Source organism: Ovis aries, chromosome 1 (genome assembly GCF_016772045.2).
Source record: "Ovis aries strain OAR_USU_Benz2616 breed Rambouillet chromosome 1, ARS-UI_Ramb_v3.0, whole genome shotgun sequence".
Classification (NCBI taxonomy): domain Eukaryota; kingdom Metazoa; phylum Chordata; class Mammalia; order Artiodactyla; family Bovidae; genus Ovis; species Ovis aries.
The window spans coordinates 66,124,913-66,141,247 of record NC_056054.1 but is presented as its reverse complement, the minus strand read 5'-3'; the positions used below and the strand labels follow the sequence as shown (position 1 = coordinate 66,141,247).

At 40.5% G+C, this 16,335-nt stretch overlaps 1 protein-coding gene across 1 annotated transcript in view; it reads left to right on the top strand.

Annotated features, from left to right (window-relative positions):
• Positions 1-14,386: 14,386 nt before the first annotated feature.
• GTF2B (general transcription factor IIB) overlaps positions 14,387-16,335 on the top strand; it is a 32,985-nt gene continuing 31,036 nt past the window's right edge. The window contains exon 1 of the mRNA XM_004002169.5: positions 14,387-14,472. Coding sequence (XP_004002218.1) covers positions 14,456-14,472 — 17 coding nt within the window. The 5' untranslated portion in view covers positions 14,387-14,455. The remainder of the gene's footprint in view (positions 14,473-16,335) is intronic.

The window sequence follows — 16,335 nt, the reverse complement described above, 5'->3', positions numbered from 1 at the left end:
GCATCTTTATGTCAGTGAGTACATATGGACACCTGCATATGCACACACATGTACGTGCACACACCTGTACACTTTCACACAAATTTGTGTGCACACACATGTATGCAAGTTTGGAATTACATCTGTCTTCCTTTGGTCTGGCAAATAAATATTTCTAATCAGGGCTTAGAAATAAAACCCCATATCCACCAGAGATTCTCGGAGGGCTCAAACAAACCTTGTTTTGAGCCACAGAGACCCAGAGACCCCATAGAGACTGAGACAGAACTGTGTTTGAGTGTCTCCTGCAGAGGTACAGGTCAGCAGTGGACTGCTGCAGGGGCAGGGGCTCTGGGTGCAGCAGACCTGGGTATGGCATAAGCCCTCTTGGAGGAGGTGTCCATTAACCCCACCATAGGGCCACCAGAACTTACAGAGGACTGGGGAAACAGACTTGGAGAGCACGAACAAAACCTTGTGTACACCAGGACTCAGGAGAAAAGAGCAGTGACCTCACACGAGATTGACTCAGGCTTGCCCCTGAGTGTCCAGGAGTCTCAGGTGGAGGCATGGGCTGGTGATGGTCTGCTGCAGAGTTGGGGGGCCTGAGAGAAGCAGTGTATGCATGGGACCTTTTAAAGGAGGTCGCAATTATCTTCATTAACTCCATCATAGTTTGGCCTCAGGTCAAAAAGCAGGGAGGGAACACAGCCCGATTAAAGATTTACTGAGCATGGCCATCATTTCAGTTCAGTTCAGTTCAGTTGCTCAGTCCTGTCCGACTCTTTGCCACTCCATGGACTGCAGCATACCAGGCCTCCTTGTCCATCATAAATCCTGGCGTTTACCAAACTCTTGTCCATTGAGTCGGTGATGCCATCCAACCATCTCATCCTCTGTCGTACCATTCTCCTCCTGCCCTCAATCTTTCCCAGCATCAGGGTCTTTTCAATGAGTCAGCTCTTCACATCAGGTGGCCAAAGTATTGGAGTTTCAGCTTCAACATCAGTCCCTCCAATGAACACCCAGCACTGACTTCCTTCAGGATGGACTGGTTGGATCTCCTTGCAGTCCAAGGGACTCTCAAGAATCTCCTCCAACACCACAGTTCAAATGCATAAATTTTTCTGCTCTCAGCTTTCTTTACAGTCCAACCCTCACATCCATACATGACCACTGGAAAAACCATAGCCTTGACTAGAAGGACCTTTGTTGGCAAAGTAATGTCTCTGCTTTTTAATATGCTGTCTAGGTTAATCATAACTTTCCTTCCAAGGAGTAAGCATCTTTTAATTTCATGGCTGCGATCACCATCTGCAGTGATTTGGGATCCACCAAAAATAAAGTCAGCCACTGTTTCCACTGTTTCCTCATCAATTTACCATGAAGTGATGGGACCAGATGCCATGATCTTAGTTTTCTGGATGTTGAGCTTTAAGCCAACTTTTTCACTTTCTTTTTTCAGTTTCATCAAGAGGCTCCTTAGTTCCTCTTCACTTTCTACCATAAGGGTGATGTCATCTGCATATCTGAGGTTATTGATATTTCTCTGGCAATCTTGATTCCAGCTTGCACTTCATCCAGCCCAGTGTTTCTCATGATGTACACTGCATATAAGTTAAATAAGCAGGATGACAATATACAGCCTTGATGTACTCCATTTCCTATTTGGAACAGGTCTGTTGTTCCATGTCCAGTTCTAACTGTTGCTTCCTGATCTGCATACAGATTTCTCAAGAGGCAGGTCAGGTGAGAAATCAGAACAAGACCCAGTTTCCCCCTCAGTCAGTCTCTCCCATCAGGAACTTTCCATAAGCCTCTTATCCTTCTCTATCAGAAGGCAGACAGAATGAAAACCACCATCACAGAAAACTAACCAATCTGATCGCATTGACCACAGCCTTCATGAGACATGCCGCGTAGGGTCACCCAAGATGGACATGTCATGGTGCAGGGTTCTGGCAAAATGTGGTCCACTAGAGAAAGAAATGGCAAACCACTTCAGTATTCTTGTCTTGAGAACCCCATGAACAGTATGAAAAGGCAAAAAGATAGGACACTGAAAGATAATCTACCCAGGTTGGTAGGTGCCCAACATGCTACTGGAGATCAGTGGAGAAATAACTCCAGAAAGAATGAAGAGATGGAGCCAAAGCAAAAACAACACCCAGTTGTAGATGCGACTGGTAATAGAAGTAAAGTTTGATGCTGTAAAGAGCAATAATGCATAGGAACTGGAATGTCTATGAATCAAGGCAAATTGGAAGTGGTCAAACAGGAGATGGCCAGAGTGAACATCAACATTTTAGGAATCAGTAAACTAAAATGGACTGGAATGGGTGAATTTAACTCAAATGACCATTATATCTACTATTGTAGGCAAGAATCCCTTAGAAGAAATGGAGTAGCCATCATAGTCAACAAAACAATTTGAAATGCAGTACTTGGATGCAATCTCAAAAATGACAGAATAATCTATTTGTTTCCAAGGCAAACCATTCAATATCACAGTAATCCAAGTCCCGACCAGTAATGCTGAAGAAGCTGAAGTTGAACAGTTCTATGAAGACCTACAAGACCTTCTAGAACTAACACCCAAAAAGAATGTCCTTTTCATTATAGGGGACTGGAATGCAAAAGTAGGGAGTCAAGAGATACTTGGAATAACAGGTAAATTTGGCCTTGCAGAACAAAACAAAGCAGGTCAAAGGCTAACAGAGTTTTGACAAGAGAATTCACTGGTCATAGCAAACACCCTATTCCAACAACACAAGAGAAGACTACATGGACATCACCAGATGGTCAATACTGAAATCACATTGATTATGTTCTTTGCAGCAAAAGATGGAGAAGCTCTAGTTAGTCAGTAAAAACAAGACTGGAAGCTGACAGTGGCTCAGATCATGAACTCTTCATTGCCAAATTCAGATTTAATGAAGAATGTAGGGAAAACCACTAGACCGTGCAGGTCTGACCTAAATAAAAAAACCAGTAGACCATGCAGGTCTGACCTAAATCAAGTCCCTTGTGATTATACAGTAGAAGTGAGAAATAGATTCAAGGGATTAGATCTGATAGACAGAGTGCCTGAAGAACTATAGACCCAGGTTTGTGACATTGTACAGGTACAGTGATCAAGACCATCCCCACAAAAAAGAAATGCAAAAAGGGAAAATGGTTGTCTGAGGAGGCCTTACAAAGAGCTGAGAAAAGACACTAAAAGCAAAGGAGAAAAGGAAATATATACCAATTTGAATGCAGAGTTCCAAAGAGTAGCAAGGAGAGATAAGAAAGCCTTCGTTAGTGATCAGTGCAAAGAAATAGAGGAAAACAATAGAATGGGAAGGACTGGAGATGTCTTCGAGAAAATTAGAGCTACCAAGGGAACACTTCATGCAAAGATAAGCACAATAAAGGACAGAAATAATATGTACCTAATAGAATCAGAAGATATTAAGAAGAGGTGGCAAGAATAGGCAGAACTATACAAAAAAGATAATCATGACCCAGATAACCATGATGGTGTGGTCACTCACCTAGAGCCAGACATCCTGGAATGTGAAGTCAAGTGGGCCTTAGAAAGCATCATTGTGAACAAAGTTAGTGGAAGTGATGGAATTCCAGTTAAGCTATTTCAAATCCTAAAAGAGGATGCTGTGAAAGTGCTGCACTCATTATGCCAGCAAATTTGGAAAACTCAGCAGTGGCCACAAGACTGGAAAATGTCAGTTTTCATTCCAATCCCAAAGAAAGCCAATGCCAGAGAATGTTCAAACCACCGCACAATTCCACTGTGTAATGCTAGCAAAATAATGCTCAAAATTCTCCAAGCCAGGCTTCAACAGTATGTTAACCATGAACTTCCAGATGTTCAAGTTGGATTTAGAAAAGGCAGAGGATCCAGAGATCAAATTGCCAACATCTGATGGATCACTTAAAAGCAAGAGAGTTCCAGAAAAACATTTATTTCTGCTTTACTGACTATGCCAAAACCTTTGACTGTGTGGATCACATCAAACTGTGGAAAATTCTGAAAGAGATGGGAAGACCAGACCACCTGACCTGCCTGAGAAATCTGTATGCAGGTCAAGAAGCAAGAGTTAGACTGGACATAGAACAACCAACTGGTTTTAAATTGGAAAAGGAGTACATCAAGGCTGTATATTTTCACCCTGCTTATTTAACTTATATGCAGAGTACATCTTGAGAAATGCCAGGTTGATTGAAGCACAAACTGGAATCAAGATTTCCGGGAGAACTATCAATAACCTCAGATATGCAGTTGACACCACCCTTATGGCAGAAAGCAGAGAAGAACTAAAGAGCCTCTTGATGAAAGTGAAAGAGGAGAATGAAAAGTTGGCTTAAAACTCAACATTTAGAAAATTAAGATCATGGCATCCGGTCCCATCACTCCATGGCAAATAGATGGGGAAACAGTGGAAATAGTAACAGACTTTATTTTGGAGTGCTCCAAAATCACTGCAGATGGTGACTGCAGCCATGAAATTAAAAGATGCTTGCTCCTTGGAAGAAATGTTATGACCAACCTAGACAGCATATTAAAAAGCAGAGACATTACTTTGCCAACAAAGGTCCGTCTAGTCAAAGCTATGGTTTTTCCAGTGGTCATGTATGGATGTCAGAGTTGGACTGTGAAGAAAGCTGAGCACTGAAGACTTGATGCTTTTGAACGGTGGTGTTGGAGAAGATTCTTGAAAGTCCCCTGGACTGCAAGTAGATCCAACCAGTCCATCCTAAAGGAAATCAGTCCTGAATACTCATTGGAAGGACTGATGCTAAAGCTGAACCTCTAGTACTCTGGCCACCAGATGTGAAGAACTGACTCATTTGAAAAGACCTTGATGCTAGGAAAGATTGAAGGCAGGAAGAGAAGCGGTCAACAGAGGATGAGATGGTTGGATGGCATCACTGACTTGACGGGCACGCGTTTGAGTAAGCTCCGGGAGTTGGTGTTGGACAGGGAAGCCTGGCGTGCTGCAGTCCATTGGGTTGCAAAGAGTCGGACGTGACTAAGCAACTTAACTGAACTGAAATAAATCAGGGCTTGGTTCTCAGTCTGAAATGATGCTGATAATGCTATCTCATCTTCTTCTGAACATGGGGAAATGGACCCTTGAAATGGTGCATCATCTCTGGAGGGCAATTCCACAGTATCTATCAAAATATTGTAAAGCATGTTCTTTGATACCCTGATTCTATTGTTAGGTATTTACACTTTGAACATGTAAACTGTCACTCACGATTATGAACAAGGATGTTCATGACAGCATTACCTATAATACCACAAAACTGGAAATAACTAATTCCTCCATTATTGGCAAAATCGTTAGGTTATGATATCTAGTAAGAATACAGTTCATCTCCATTACTTGAAAAAAATGAAGACACTATTGAGTATGACCTGTTTGTGCAAAGAAAATAAAAATATATTAATAGATGATTATGCCCAGGCAGGATATGTATGCCTTTTACATGAATTTGAATTATGCAAATTAGTTATTGGACCATATCAAAATAGTAATAAAATCTTTCTTATGCTCAGAATTTAGTTTTCATTTCCTCAAATAAAATATTTGAAAAAATACATAATTTCAAGACTGTCAGGCCGTTGCTTATACAATTTCAACATGGCAGTATGACTTGAGCTGTAAAGAGTGACATCTTTTGGCCCAGATGCTGAGGTTAAAGGAGCTTGGGAAGTCAGAGGAACTGAGTGACTTACAGAGTGATGTCACATCCCCATGCACAGCGTTTTGTTCAGGAAATAGGAATAGCTGTCTACCGTGCTCAACAAATGATCTTAAGTTACATATCTATCTCTATTTCATAATCAATTAAGTGGAAAAGTATATTGCCATATTAATAGATCCAAATACTTTTGAGTAAAAGAAATAAATCTATCACAGAGTATGTAGCTATCTGGAAGCAAGTTATAACTAAATTCTTATTAACTCAAAGTGTAGCTTGTATCATTTTACTCTGGAACAATTTTATGAAAATTCAAAAGACTCAAGCAAGTTTAGTTAGTTGCGACCATTTAGTTTAGTGGGAAATTCTTAGGATCTCTATTGTAAAATCAAACTACCGACCTCGGGTTTGTAGGGAATTTTTTTTTAACAATAACTTCCACATAACAGAAAAGAACTCAGAAAGGCATAACCAATCCCTCACCTACAAAGTAGACAATAGCGTCAGACTACAGTCAGAATTTAACCTAACTGAAAAAGTAAAGATGATAGTCCAAAGACATGTTCGGAGTGAGCATTTTGACGAGAATTCTACAAAATTAGCCTGAGGTGTTGAAATACTGGGTGGGAACAGATGAATTCAATTAAGTGACAGGGGCTTCCTATGCAGCTTTTTATACTGCATCTGGATATAAATGCCGTAAAGTCATTAAAACAGTAAAAGATTGCTAACCCTTTGTCAGTTTTGCGCTTTTAATAGAAAAAACTACAATCATGTTAACTTTCATTTTTCTTTAACTTGAAAGAACCCATCCCAACAAAAGTATTTTAAATAACTGATAGTGTATCGAACACCACTTCTATTAAGCTATATATGGAAATTACTTACCATACTGTCATTTAAAATACTCATTAAGAGTGGGCATCTTTTTGGGACTTCCCTAGTGGTGTGGTAGTTAAGGCTCCTCACTCCTAGTGCAGGGGATGTGGATTGGACCCCTGATCAGGGGACTAAAATCCCACAGGCTGTGCAGAGCAAAAAACACGAATAAATACAATAAAGGAAAAAATAGTGGGCACATTGTTAATACTGAGATAATAATGATACTAGTAGTGATAATATGAACTCTTTTGATGTCTGAATATGAGAAACTGAATAGAGACTACCTGTTTCGGCTAAGATTAGCTTCCCTGATAGCTCAGCTGGTAAAGAATCCACCTACAATACGGGAGACCTGGGTTCGATCCCTGGGATCGGAAGATTCCTTGGAGAAGGGAAAGGCTACCCACTCCAGTATTCTGGCCTGGAGAATTCTATGGACTGTATAGTCTACGGGGTCGCAGAGAGTCGGACACGACTGAGCGACTTTCACTCACTCACTCAGTGGCAAGACAGAGGGTGAAAATGCTTTATTTCACAAGTGTGGGGTGGGTCCTTTCATCTTGTTAATGCAAAAGAGCAAAATCTTAGGTAGTAGGAAAGATCAGAAAATAGTGAGAATGAGTAGGTAATATACAATTCTATAGACAGGAGAAAGTACTGGGGGTGGGATGGGGGGCGAGGCGGGAAGGAAAAGCTAGCCATAATGGGAAAACTCTGTAAAACCTCACTAATTTGGTTTAATTATTGTGAAAAATAGTCAGAATAAAGATATTTTAAAATCTATTCTTTCATTCAGTCAACCAATAGCTCACTTAAACCACAGTTATTGGATGTCTTCTCTATGTGAAAGATTAGTCACAAAGGTCCAAACAATAAATTAGGATACTTCACCTCTCAGTGAGCTCACCACCATTTATTTTTAAGCACCTGTAGTAACAGAATCAACCCTGGTAAAGCGTTGCTTAGAAAAGGTTCTCGGCACATGCCTTGGTTTTGCTGCCTAAATTGCACTGAGATTTTAGGGACTGTCTGTATATTATTCTCCTGTTTCAAAGGTAAATGTTGCTTCTGTTTTATAACGTTACAACAAAAACTGCAATTTTCCAATTTTTATAATTTATCTTGCTAAAATTATAAATAATATTGCAATGGACATCTTCCTGAATATAGTATCTCATATTTTACATTATTTCCTTACTCTAGATCTCAGAAGTGAGATTACTGGCTCAAGAGGCTTTTACATCTAAATCATTTTGGAGTATCACTGAATTGCTTTCTAAAGAAGTTGTATCAATTTATAATACTGTGAGCAATGCGTGGCCATTAGGAGAAACAGTAATGAGAGCAATTTTATATTCTCATCACATAGTTATACTTTATAATTAATAAACTTAATTTAATACACAAATAATAAGAGATTGTTTGAAAATAGGCATTTTATACAATAAGATTTTTAACGTGATTTTCATGAAAACAGTAATGTTAAAATTCTGTCTTTAAAAAGTATCAAGTAATGGATCACATGAATTTCATGTTCTCATTTTCTCCCAACAGTTCATTACACAAAAACCACTGTAGGACTTTAAAGCCAAATCTTATTTACATTAAATAAATGACTTAAGAAACATTTTTAGAAAATTACAGTCTCATATATCATTCAATATCCCCATTTTTAAAAATTATAAAATGAGAATGTTGTTATTTTTGGAAAAAATATTGACTTCAAGACATATAATAAAATGACATTAAATAGTGTAGCATAACTTTTGAAGTCATATACTTATTGTCAAATGACATCTTTTTGGAAAAAATATTGATATTAAAAGTCACAAGCTACTAGTGTGAACCTTTTAGAGTTATTTTGTTTTGTTCTGTTTTGTTTTTAGCAGAGTAATTTCAAAGGTTAAAAGAAACTACTGCCCACTGAACACTGAATTAAAAAGTGAGTTAATTTCTGCACACTTCTTCCTTGATTCTGTAGGGAGATAATGCCAATTAATATTTTCTACTTATAGATTATTAATGTTTTAATTCTATATTCTCCTTCCTAACACTTTAAGAAGCTGCTGCCTTTTCTCAGTGGAAAAATAGATTTATTCTCAAATGGACAACAAGCTGCCAGTACAGGAGAATCAAGGCTTTCAAATAAACCAACAAACAAATGGAAAGGTTAAATTCAGGATCACATATGCAAGTACATTTAGCAATGGGATATGAGCCAGGCAGGGACTATGCACATGAGCCAAGCACGTTTCAGTTTAGATAGTAATGAACTGACAAACACAAGGGTCCCTAGGCAGACAGCTGGCTAGAATATTTTGGAGTACAGCTGCCCCACAAAATCAAGCCCACACAATAGCTACAGGTACACTGCTTGTTAAACTCATTTCCTGATCTTAAAGTCTGTAAGCTAAATTTCTGTATATTGAGTTTCTAATAGGACTCTGAAGCCAAATCGCTAGGCTCCAAATCCGAGCTCTTCTATTCACTAGCTGTGTGACTTCAGACTAGTTACTTAACCATTCTGTGCCTTAATTTATCCATTCATAAAGTGGGGACAATAATAGTATCCAACTTATAAAGCTGTTGGAAAGATTGAATAAGTTAATATTTAATACATGCAAAGCCTTAAAATAGTACCTGGCACATAGGTAGTGCTATATGAGTGCTTACTAATACTATTAATATCATGGTTATTAATGTTTATTACTACTTCTACCTGAATTTAAATAAAACTTAATGCCTTTATTAAAGAATCAAAAGAATAATGAATGCTTCTACAGATGTAACCTGTATTTCCCGGGGCACAGTGATTGGACTTAAAAATATAGTCCTGCAGTAACAGTTACATAGTAGGGCTGCAGAGAAGTAGGACAATTTTGGTATCAGTCATTCCTGGCTTTTAATTCTATCATCAGCACTAACTTATTTGTGTAACCCTGGGCAATGTATCTATTCAACCTAAGATTTTAAAAGGAGACTAATAATTCTTGCCTGACAAGGTAACTAAGAACTAGATAAGATGATGAATGTGAGGTACCTGACAGATGGCCCAAAGCAGAAGAATCTCAGGGTTACTTTCAAGAACTTACCTAGGTCTTGCAGTTCCATGTGGGGCCTTCCCTTTCCCTCTCTGGCCCCCTGCCACCTTCAGCAGGGCTTTACCTTTCTGCCCAGTGTAGCCAAACCAGCAAGAAGCAGGCCCAGGACCATTACCACCTGGAAACTTAGTGAGAAAATATTTTGTAAGTGTTATTATGCTCTATCCCCTTCATGGATCAGAGCCTTGTTGTGGCAAAGGGGCTTGCATAACTCAATGTAGCTATGAGCCACACCATGCAGGGCCACCCAAGATGGACGGGTCATAATGGAGAGTTCTGACAAAATGTGGCCCATTGGAGGAGGGAATGGCAGATCATTCCAGTATTCTTACCACGAGAACCCCATGAAACCATGGGGTCGCAGAGAGTTGGACACGACTTAGTGACTGAACAACGACAACAGCCATTTAGCTATATAAAAAGGTTTAAAAGTCCATGTTTTTTAGAAATGTAGAGTAATGTATGCACCAAGATGATATATGGGATTTGTTTTTTAAAATACTCTAGCAAAAGGAGAAAACACAGAAGAAAAGGATACACAAAACAAATGTGGCAAATTCATGATAACCATGATAACTGTTCAATCAGGATGATAGGTATATGAGGATTATAGTATTTTCTCTAATTTTTAGTGTGTTTGAAAATCTTCATACATAATAAAACGTTTTAAAAATTAAAATACGAACTCCTCACATTTCTAGAAGTAATACATATGGCCACTCAGCCACCAGGCAAGCAAGATTTGTCTAATGTTCCAGGCATTTTATCTCATTTCCAAAAGAATCCTAGTCAGAGCCGGTCATGCATTTCAGTGAATCCTCAGTTATTCCTAGTTCAGCAGAATATGTCACATGACATATTTCAAATATTCCATAATTTCCAGTCAAATAGTTGTCAAATCTTGCTTAAGTTAGGAATTTGTCACCTTCTGCAATATCATCATATAGACACTTTTATAACAGATACTTACATATCAATGCTTCCAAAAGTGAAGCCATAAGATAAATCTAATGAACCTCCATAACATTAAACCAAGAGGAAGAAGCTGGACATAAAAGACCACATTTACTATGATTCCAGTTACATGAAAAGTACAGAAAAGGCGAATCTATAGTGTCAGACCATAAAGAAAGCTGAGCGCCGAAGAATTAATGCTTTTGAACTGTGGTGTTTGGAGAAGATTCTTGAGAGTCCCTTAGACTGCAAGGAGATCCAACCAATCAATCCTAAAGGAAATGAGTCTTGAATGTCCATTGAAAGGACTGCTGCTGAAGCTGAAGCTCTAATACTTTGGCCACTTGATGCAAAGACCCGACTCATTGGAAGAGATGCTGATGCTAGGAAAGACTGAGGGCAAGAGGAAAAGGGGTGACAGAAGATGAGATGGATGGCATCATTGACTCAATGGTCATGAGTTCGAGCAAACTCAGGGAGACAGTGAAGGACAGGAAAGTCTGGCATGCTGCAATGCATGGGCTTGCAAAGAGTCGGACACAACTTAGCCACTTAACAGCAACAACAGAGACAGAACGTAGATGAGTGATTCTTAGTCTTGGAAATGGAGTGGGCATTAACTGTACATGGTCACGAGTGATCTTATTGGGATGATGGAAATGTGCTAAAACTCGATCGTGGGGATGGTTGCACAACTCAATAAAATTACTAAAAATCACTGATTTCTTAACAGGTAAATTCTATGGTGTGGAATCATACCTCAATAAATTAAAAAATATATATCTAAGTGGGTCACAAACAAAAAAAATTTATTAGGTATGTAAATAAGAAGAGCTATAACCTATTAAGTTGTGATTTCACAGTAGTGATATAAACTTTTAAAATAAAGTTGTTTTAAAAAATGTTAGCTTAAAAAAAGTTAGCTTAAATAATTGATTTGAATAAACATTTTAAATTAATTAATCAAGTAAATGTTGTTAAATAAAGTGATGATGTTAACCAACCAGCAGTGTTGGTGAATCCTGATTCCTAGGTGACAAAACCCCAACTCTCTGTGTGGGGTCCAATTTAGGATCAGGTACAAAGATCAAGTGGAATAATGTTGATGAAAATGCTTTACAAAATGCCAATGCTGTTCTAACAACAAAAAGAGGAATGGCCTACCTTAGCTGCTTGTGTTTTAATATAAAAGAAATCTTAGCTAGATTATGACAGAGATTCTCCAGATGGGGCAGGAGTAATTTACCAATTGCCCAGCTTCCTTCCTCTGAAGTTTCAGTTTCTTTGATGGTTTCTTCCTTCCACAAACATTACTGAATGCCTACCATAAACAATTAGGTCCTTATCTTGATTCTCAAGGGGTGCCCAGTTCCCTTCCTTCTCCTCTCTGTTTTCTTCTCCCAAGCCAAAGTGCTCCACTATGAAAACTTCTTGCTGGATGAGGGTGCAGCACCCCCAATCTCTTTCCGGGGTTTTACTTGGCACAGCTCAAATAAATTGGCCTTTTGAAACTTTTCCAGATATTGAGGGAGAAATCTCCCACAAAAGCACAATCAAGTTTTTAAATTACAGTATTAGGGCACAGAAGACCCTCACACACATACACACACAAAATGCTCTCCCAACTCCATCTGGATTTCAGTGCCTAAACTTCGGCCTCTTATTCTTTCTAAGGAAAGGAGTTTGTCCCACCTTTCAAGGAAACAATGAGGGCTCAGTGGCATTTAAGTCCCATGCTCAAAGAACAAAGCAGCCACTATATTCTAAGTTCTCCTCCCCATAGAAGCCCGGAACACGTTTTTTTCTTCCAATTCCCCCAGGGTCAAGGGTGATTTGTTTTCAGCAAAGTAGTGATAGTGTTGCTGTTATTGTTATTACTATTCTGATATTAGTTTGGCTAATTAATAAACCTGGAGACCTTTTGCAGTATTTAACCAGTTTTGCCAAGTTCTCTATATTTCAGCTATGCCACATTTGCAAAGATCATGAAAACAACAGTCAAGGTAGGACCCACATCTCCCTGCCTCACTGGGACAGTGACCTCACATGGTTTTGTTTCATCTCCTGCCAATTCTAAAAGGGTACGCAAGGCAGATATACTATTGCCGCTTACCCCAAAGTGCAAAGGACGTACCTAAGAAGCTTGCTAGCTGATGATAGAGCCTGAATTGACACTTGTTGGGGCTGACCTAAGTGAATTTCTCTTTTTTCTGAACACCTTGGTGGAATTGCCCCTTTGGCAAGTAAGAATTGTGGTCAAACTGGAGCAGCTGACTCCAGGCTGGGGGAGGGGTGTTTAGCCTTCGGGCATGCGGGCTTTGCCCACATCTACTTGATCATCGGAAAAGCAAGAGTTCCAGAAAAACATGTTTCTGCTTTATTGACTATGCCAAAGCCTTTGACTGTGTGGATCACAAACTGTGGAAAATTCTGAAAGAGATGGGAATACCAGACCACCTGACCTGCCTCTTGAGAAACCTGTATGCAGGTCAAGAAGTAACAGTTAGAACTGGACATGGAACAATGGACTGGTTCCAAACAGGAAAAGGAGTCCGTCAAGGCTGTACATCATCACCCTGCTTATTTAACTTCTATACAGAGTACATCATGAGAAACGCTGCGCTGGGGGAAGCACAAGCTGGAATCAAGATTGCTGGGAGAATTATCAATAACCTCAGTTATGCACATGACACCACCCTTATGGCAGAAAGTGAGGAAGAACTAAAAAGCCTGTTGATGAAAGTGAAAGGGGAGAGTGAAAAAGTTAGCTTAAAACTCAACATTCAGAAAACTAAGATCATGGCATCTGGTCCCATCATTTCATGGCAAATAGATGGGTAACAGTGGACACAATGGCTGACTTTATTTTTCTGGGCTCCAAAATCACTGCAGATGGTGATTGCAGCCAAGAAATTAAAAGACACTTGCTCCTTGGAAGGAAAGTTATGACCAACCTAGACAACATATTAAAAAGCAGAGACATTACTTTGTCAACAAAGGTCCGTCTAGTCAAGGCTATGGTTTTTCCTGTGGTCATGTATGGATGTGAGAGTTGGACTATAAAGAAGGCTGAGCACCAAAGAATTGATGCCTTTGAACTGCGTTATTGGAGAAGACTCTTGAGAGTCCCTTGGACTGCAAGGAGATCCAACCAGTCCATCCTAAAGGAAATCAGTCTTGGGTGTTCATTGCTGGGACTGATGTTGAAGCTGCCACTCCAATACTTTGGCCACCTGATGCGAGGAGCTGACTCATTTGAAAAGACCCTGATGCTGGGAAAGATTAAGGGCAGGAGGAGAAAGGGATGACAGAGGATGAGATGGTTGGATGGCATCACCGACTCGATGGATATGGGTTTGGGTGGACTCCGGGAATTGGTGATGGACAGGAAGGCCTGGAGTGCTGCGATTCATGGGGTCACAAAGAGTCGGACACGACTGAGCGACTGAACTGAAGTGAACGGATGCGGGCTTTGCCCCCTCCACGGAGCCCAGTATTTTGTGTTGTAACTCAGTCAAGTTGAGGGTATCTCTGGTGCAGCACGTTTGCAGAGTGCCCTTGGGAATTTTCCCGGGTGATTTCCTATATTTGCCCAGCCACATAGAAAATGATCGAAAGTGAATAGGGAAGTAAGAAAACGCAAAGCACGGGGCGTACCCGAGCTCACTGTTCTTGGCCCTTCTCCGGACCCGTAGCCACGCCCTATTACGACTGCGTGGGCGATTCGCCTATAAAAGCCCGTCTCGCTGCGTTTCGTCGCCACTGTCTCTTCCTGTTTGCGGTTGCGTCTGTCGTTGTTTGTAGCTGGAGCCGCAGTGGCCGGGAAGATGGCGTCTACCAGCCGGTTAGTACGTCATGTAGAGCCCAGCCAGCTGAAGGGCGGGCGGCGAGTGCCGGGGCTAGCAGGGCGGCCGCTCCCGCTGCTTCGTCGAGCAGAACGCCTCGGAAGTGCGGGGAGAGGCAGCCGGACCGGCTGGCCGCCCGGGACAAAGGCACTTCCAGACGCAGGGCTGTCAGGGGTGTCGCAGGGGATAACGAGCCGCCGGCGTTTCTCCTCCAGCGTCCTTGGTCGTTTTCTCACTCAGGCACTATCATGTGGGGGGCTCCGGTGTCCCCAGCCCCTGGCCTCGGGTCTTTTGCGTATGATCCAACTGTCCTTTTTTCCTAAATTTTCTACGCTTGTTTTTTTTAATCTGTTGGTCTGCCAGCGGAGGGTCCGTGAATCCTCTTCTAGAGAGCGGGAAAGGGTTAGTTCTAGGCCTTTATCCATCTGACAAAAAGTTAGGGACGTCAGCGTTGGTAAACCTGATGGAAACTGATAACCATCCCCGAGGCCTTTTGAAGTGGAAGCTAAGGCATTTCTGAAGAGTTGATAAGTCTCCTTAAGAGATTTCTTTAGAGATGTCATCTGCATACTCCTGAAGAAAATTTTGCCTGCAGAAAATTAACATACTGGGAAGTCACTCAGAAGGCAACGCACTCTAGTGTTCTTGCCTGGAGAAGCCCAGGGACGGGGGAGCCTGGTGGGCTGCCATCTATGGGGTCGCACAGTGTCGGACACGATTGAAGCGACTTAACAGCAGCCGCAGCAGAGAAGTCACTAATATATTTTTAAAATGTGATGTACTGATTGATACCTACTGCAAATGCATACAGTGGCATTAGAGACAGCCTTTAATCCTGTGACGTGAAAAATGCTTGCAGACCCTAATTATGTCTCTCATGACCCTGAGGTAGATATTAGGATTTTTGCCTAAGTGTAAACTGAGTCATGCCCATGTTGGCTTTTCGAAGGTTAGTATTAGAACAGAGTATAGAATCTCAGATATCTGTTTCCTGTTGTCACACTTGGTAACTCATAATGTACTAAACATATCAGATTAAGTTCTGTAGCTTCTGGAAGGCAAGGTAACTCTGGCATAATTTTTCTGAACTTGTTCTCATCTTTGGAATTGAGTTCCTGATGAAAGCCATCATCACAAAATGATAATCTTTGAGTAGTACAGGCCCTTTCTGGTGAGTACCAAGGCTTACTACTTTGTGTTACTGTATTTTAAAAAGATGGGGCAGGAGGCAGCCTTAGCTAAACTACTTGGAAACAGCTCTTATGGCCAGTGATACTTGTTTACTGATTCTAATTCTGTGATTAAATGTTCAATCATTCTACTTGGGTGTGGCTCTGTCAGGTTAGGGTTCCTTGTAGGTAAATGGAGAACTAGCTTCCCAAGAACACCTATATATAACATTCTCCTAGGGCAGATCTGCTATGAATATGGTTATATTGGGGCTTTATTATAACATATTGTAGTAGTTACATATAGGAAATTCACTTGATAGATTCTTTACGGAAACATTTCCTTTGTGTGCTTTATTCTCTTCATTAAAAGAAAAAATGTGAGATATTTCTTTGAAATAAATTTTCCCTAGGTTTATTGCAGTTGTCCATCTCTGAGTTTTTTTTACCCGTGAGAACAAAGGTGGATGTTAGTATTTCTGTGATAGCTTTTTTCCCCCTGAGGAAGAGGGACAGTTACTGGACTATGAAACTGCTTGGTGTTTTCACAGAGAAGAACACAAATGTTGTGAGTTCAGATCTAAACTCTACCACTCATTAGTTCTGTGACTTCAGGAAAATCATTCTCTGAGCATAATCTTTAAAATAGAGGTAATGCTTAATTTGTGGAGAAGGCAATGGCACCCTGCTCCA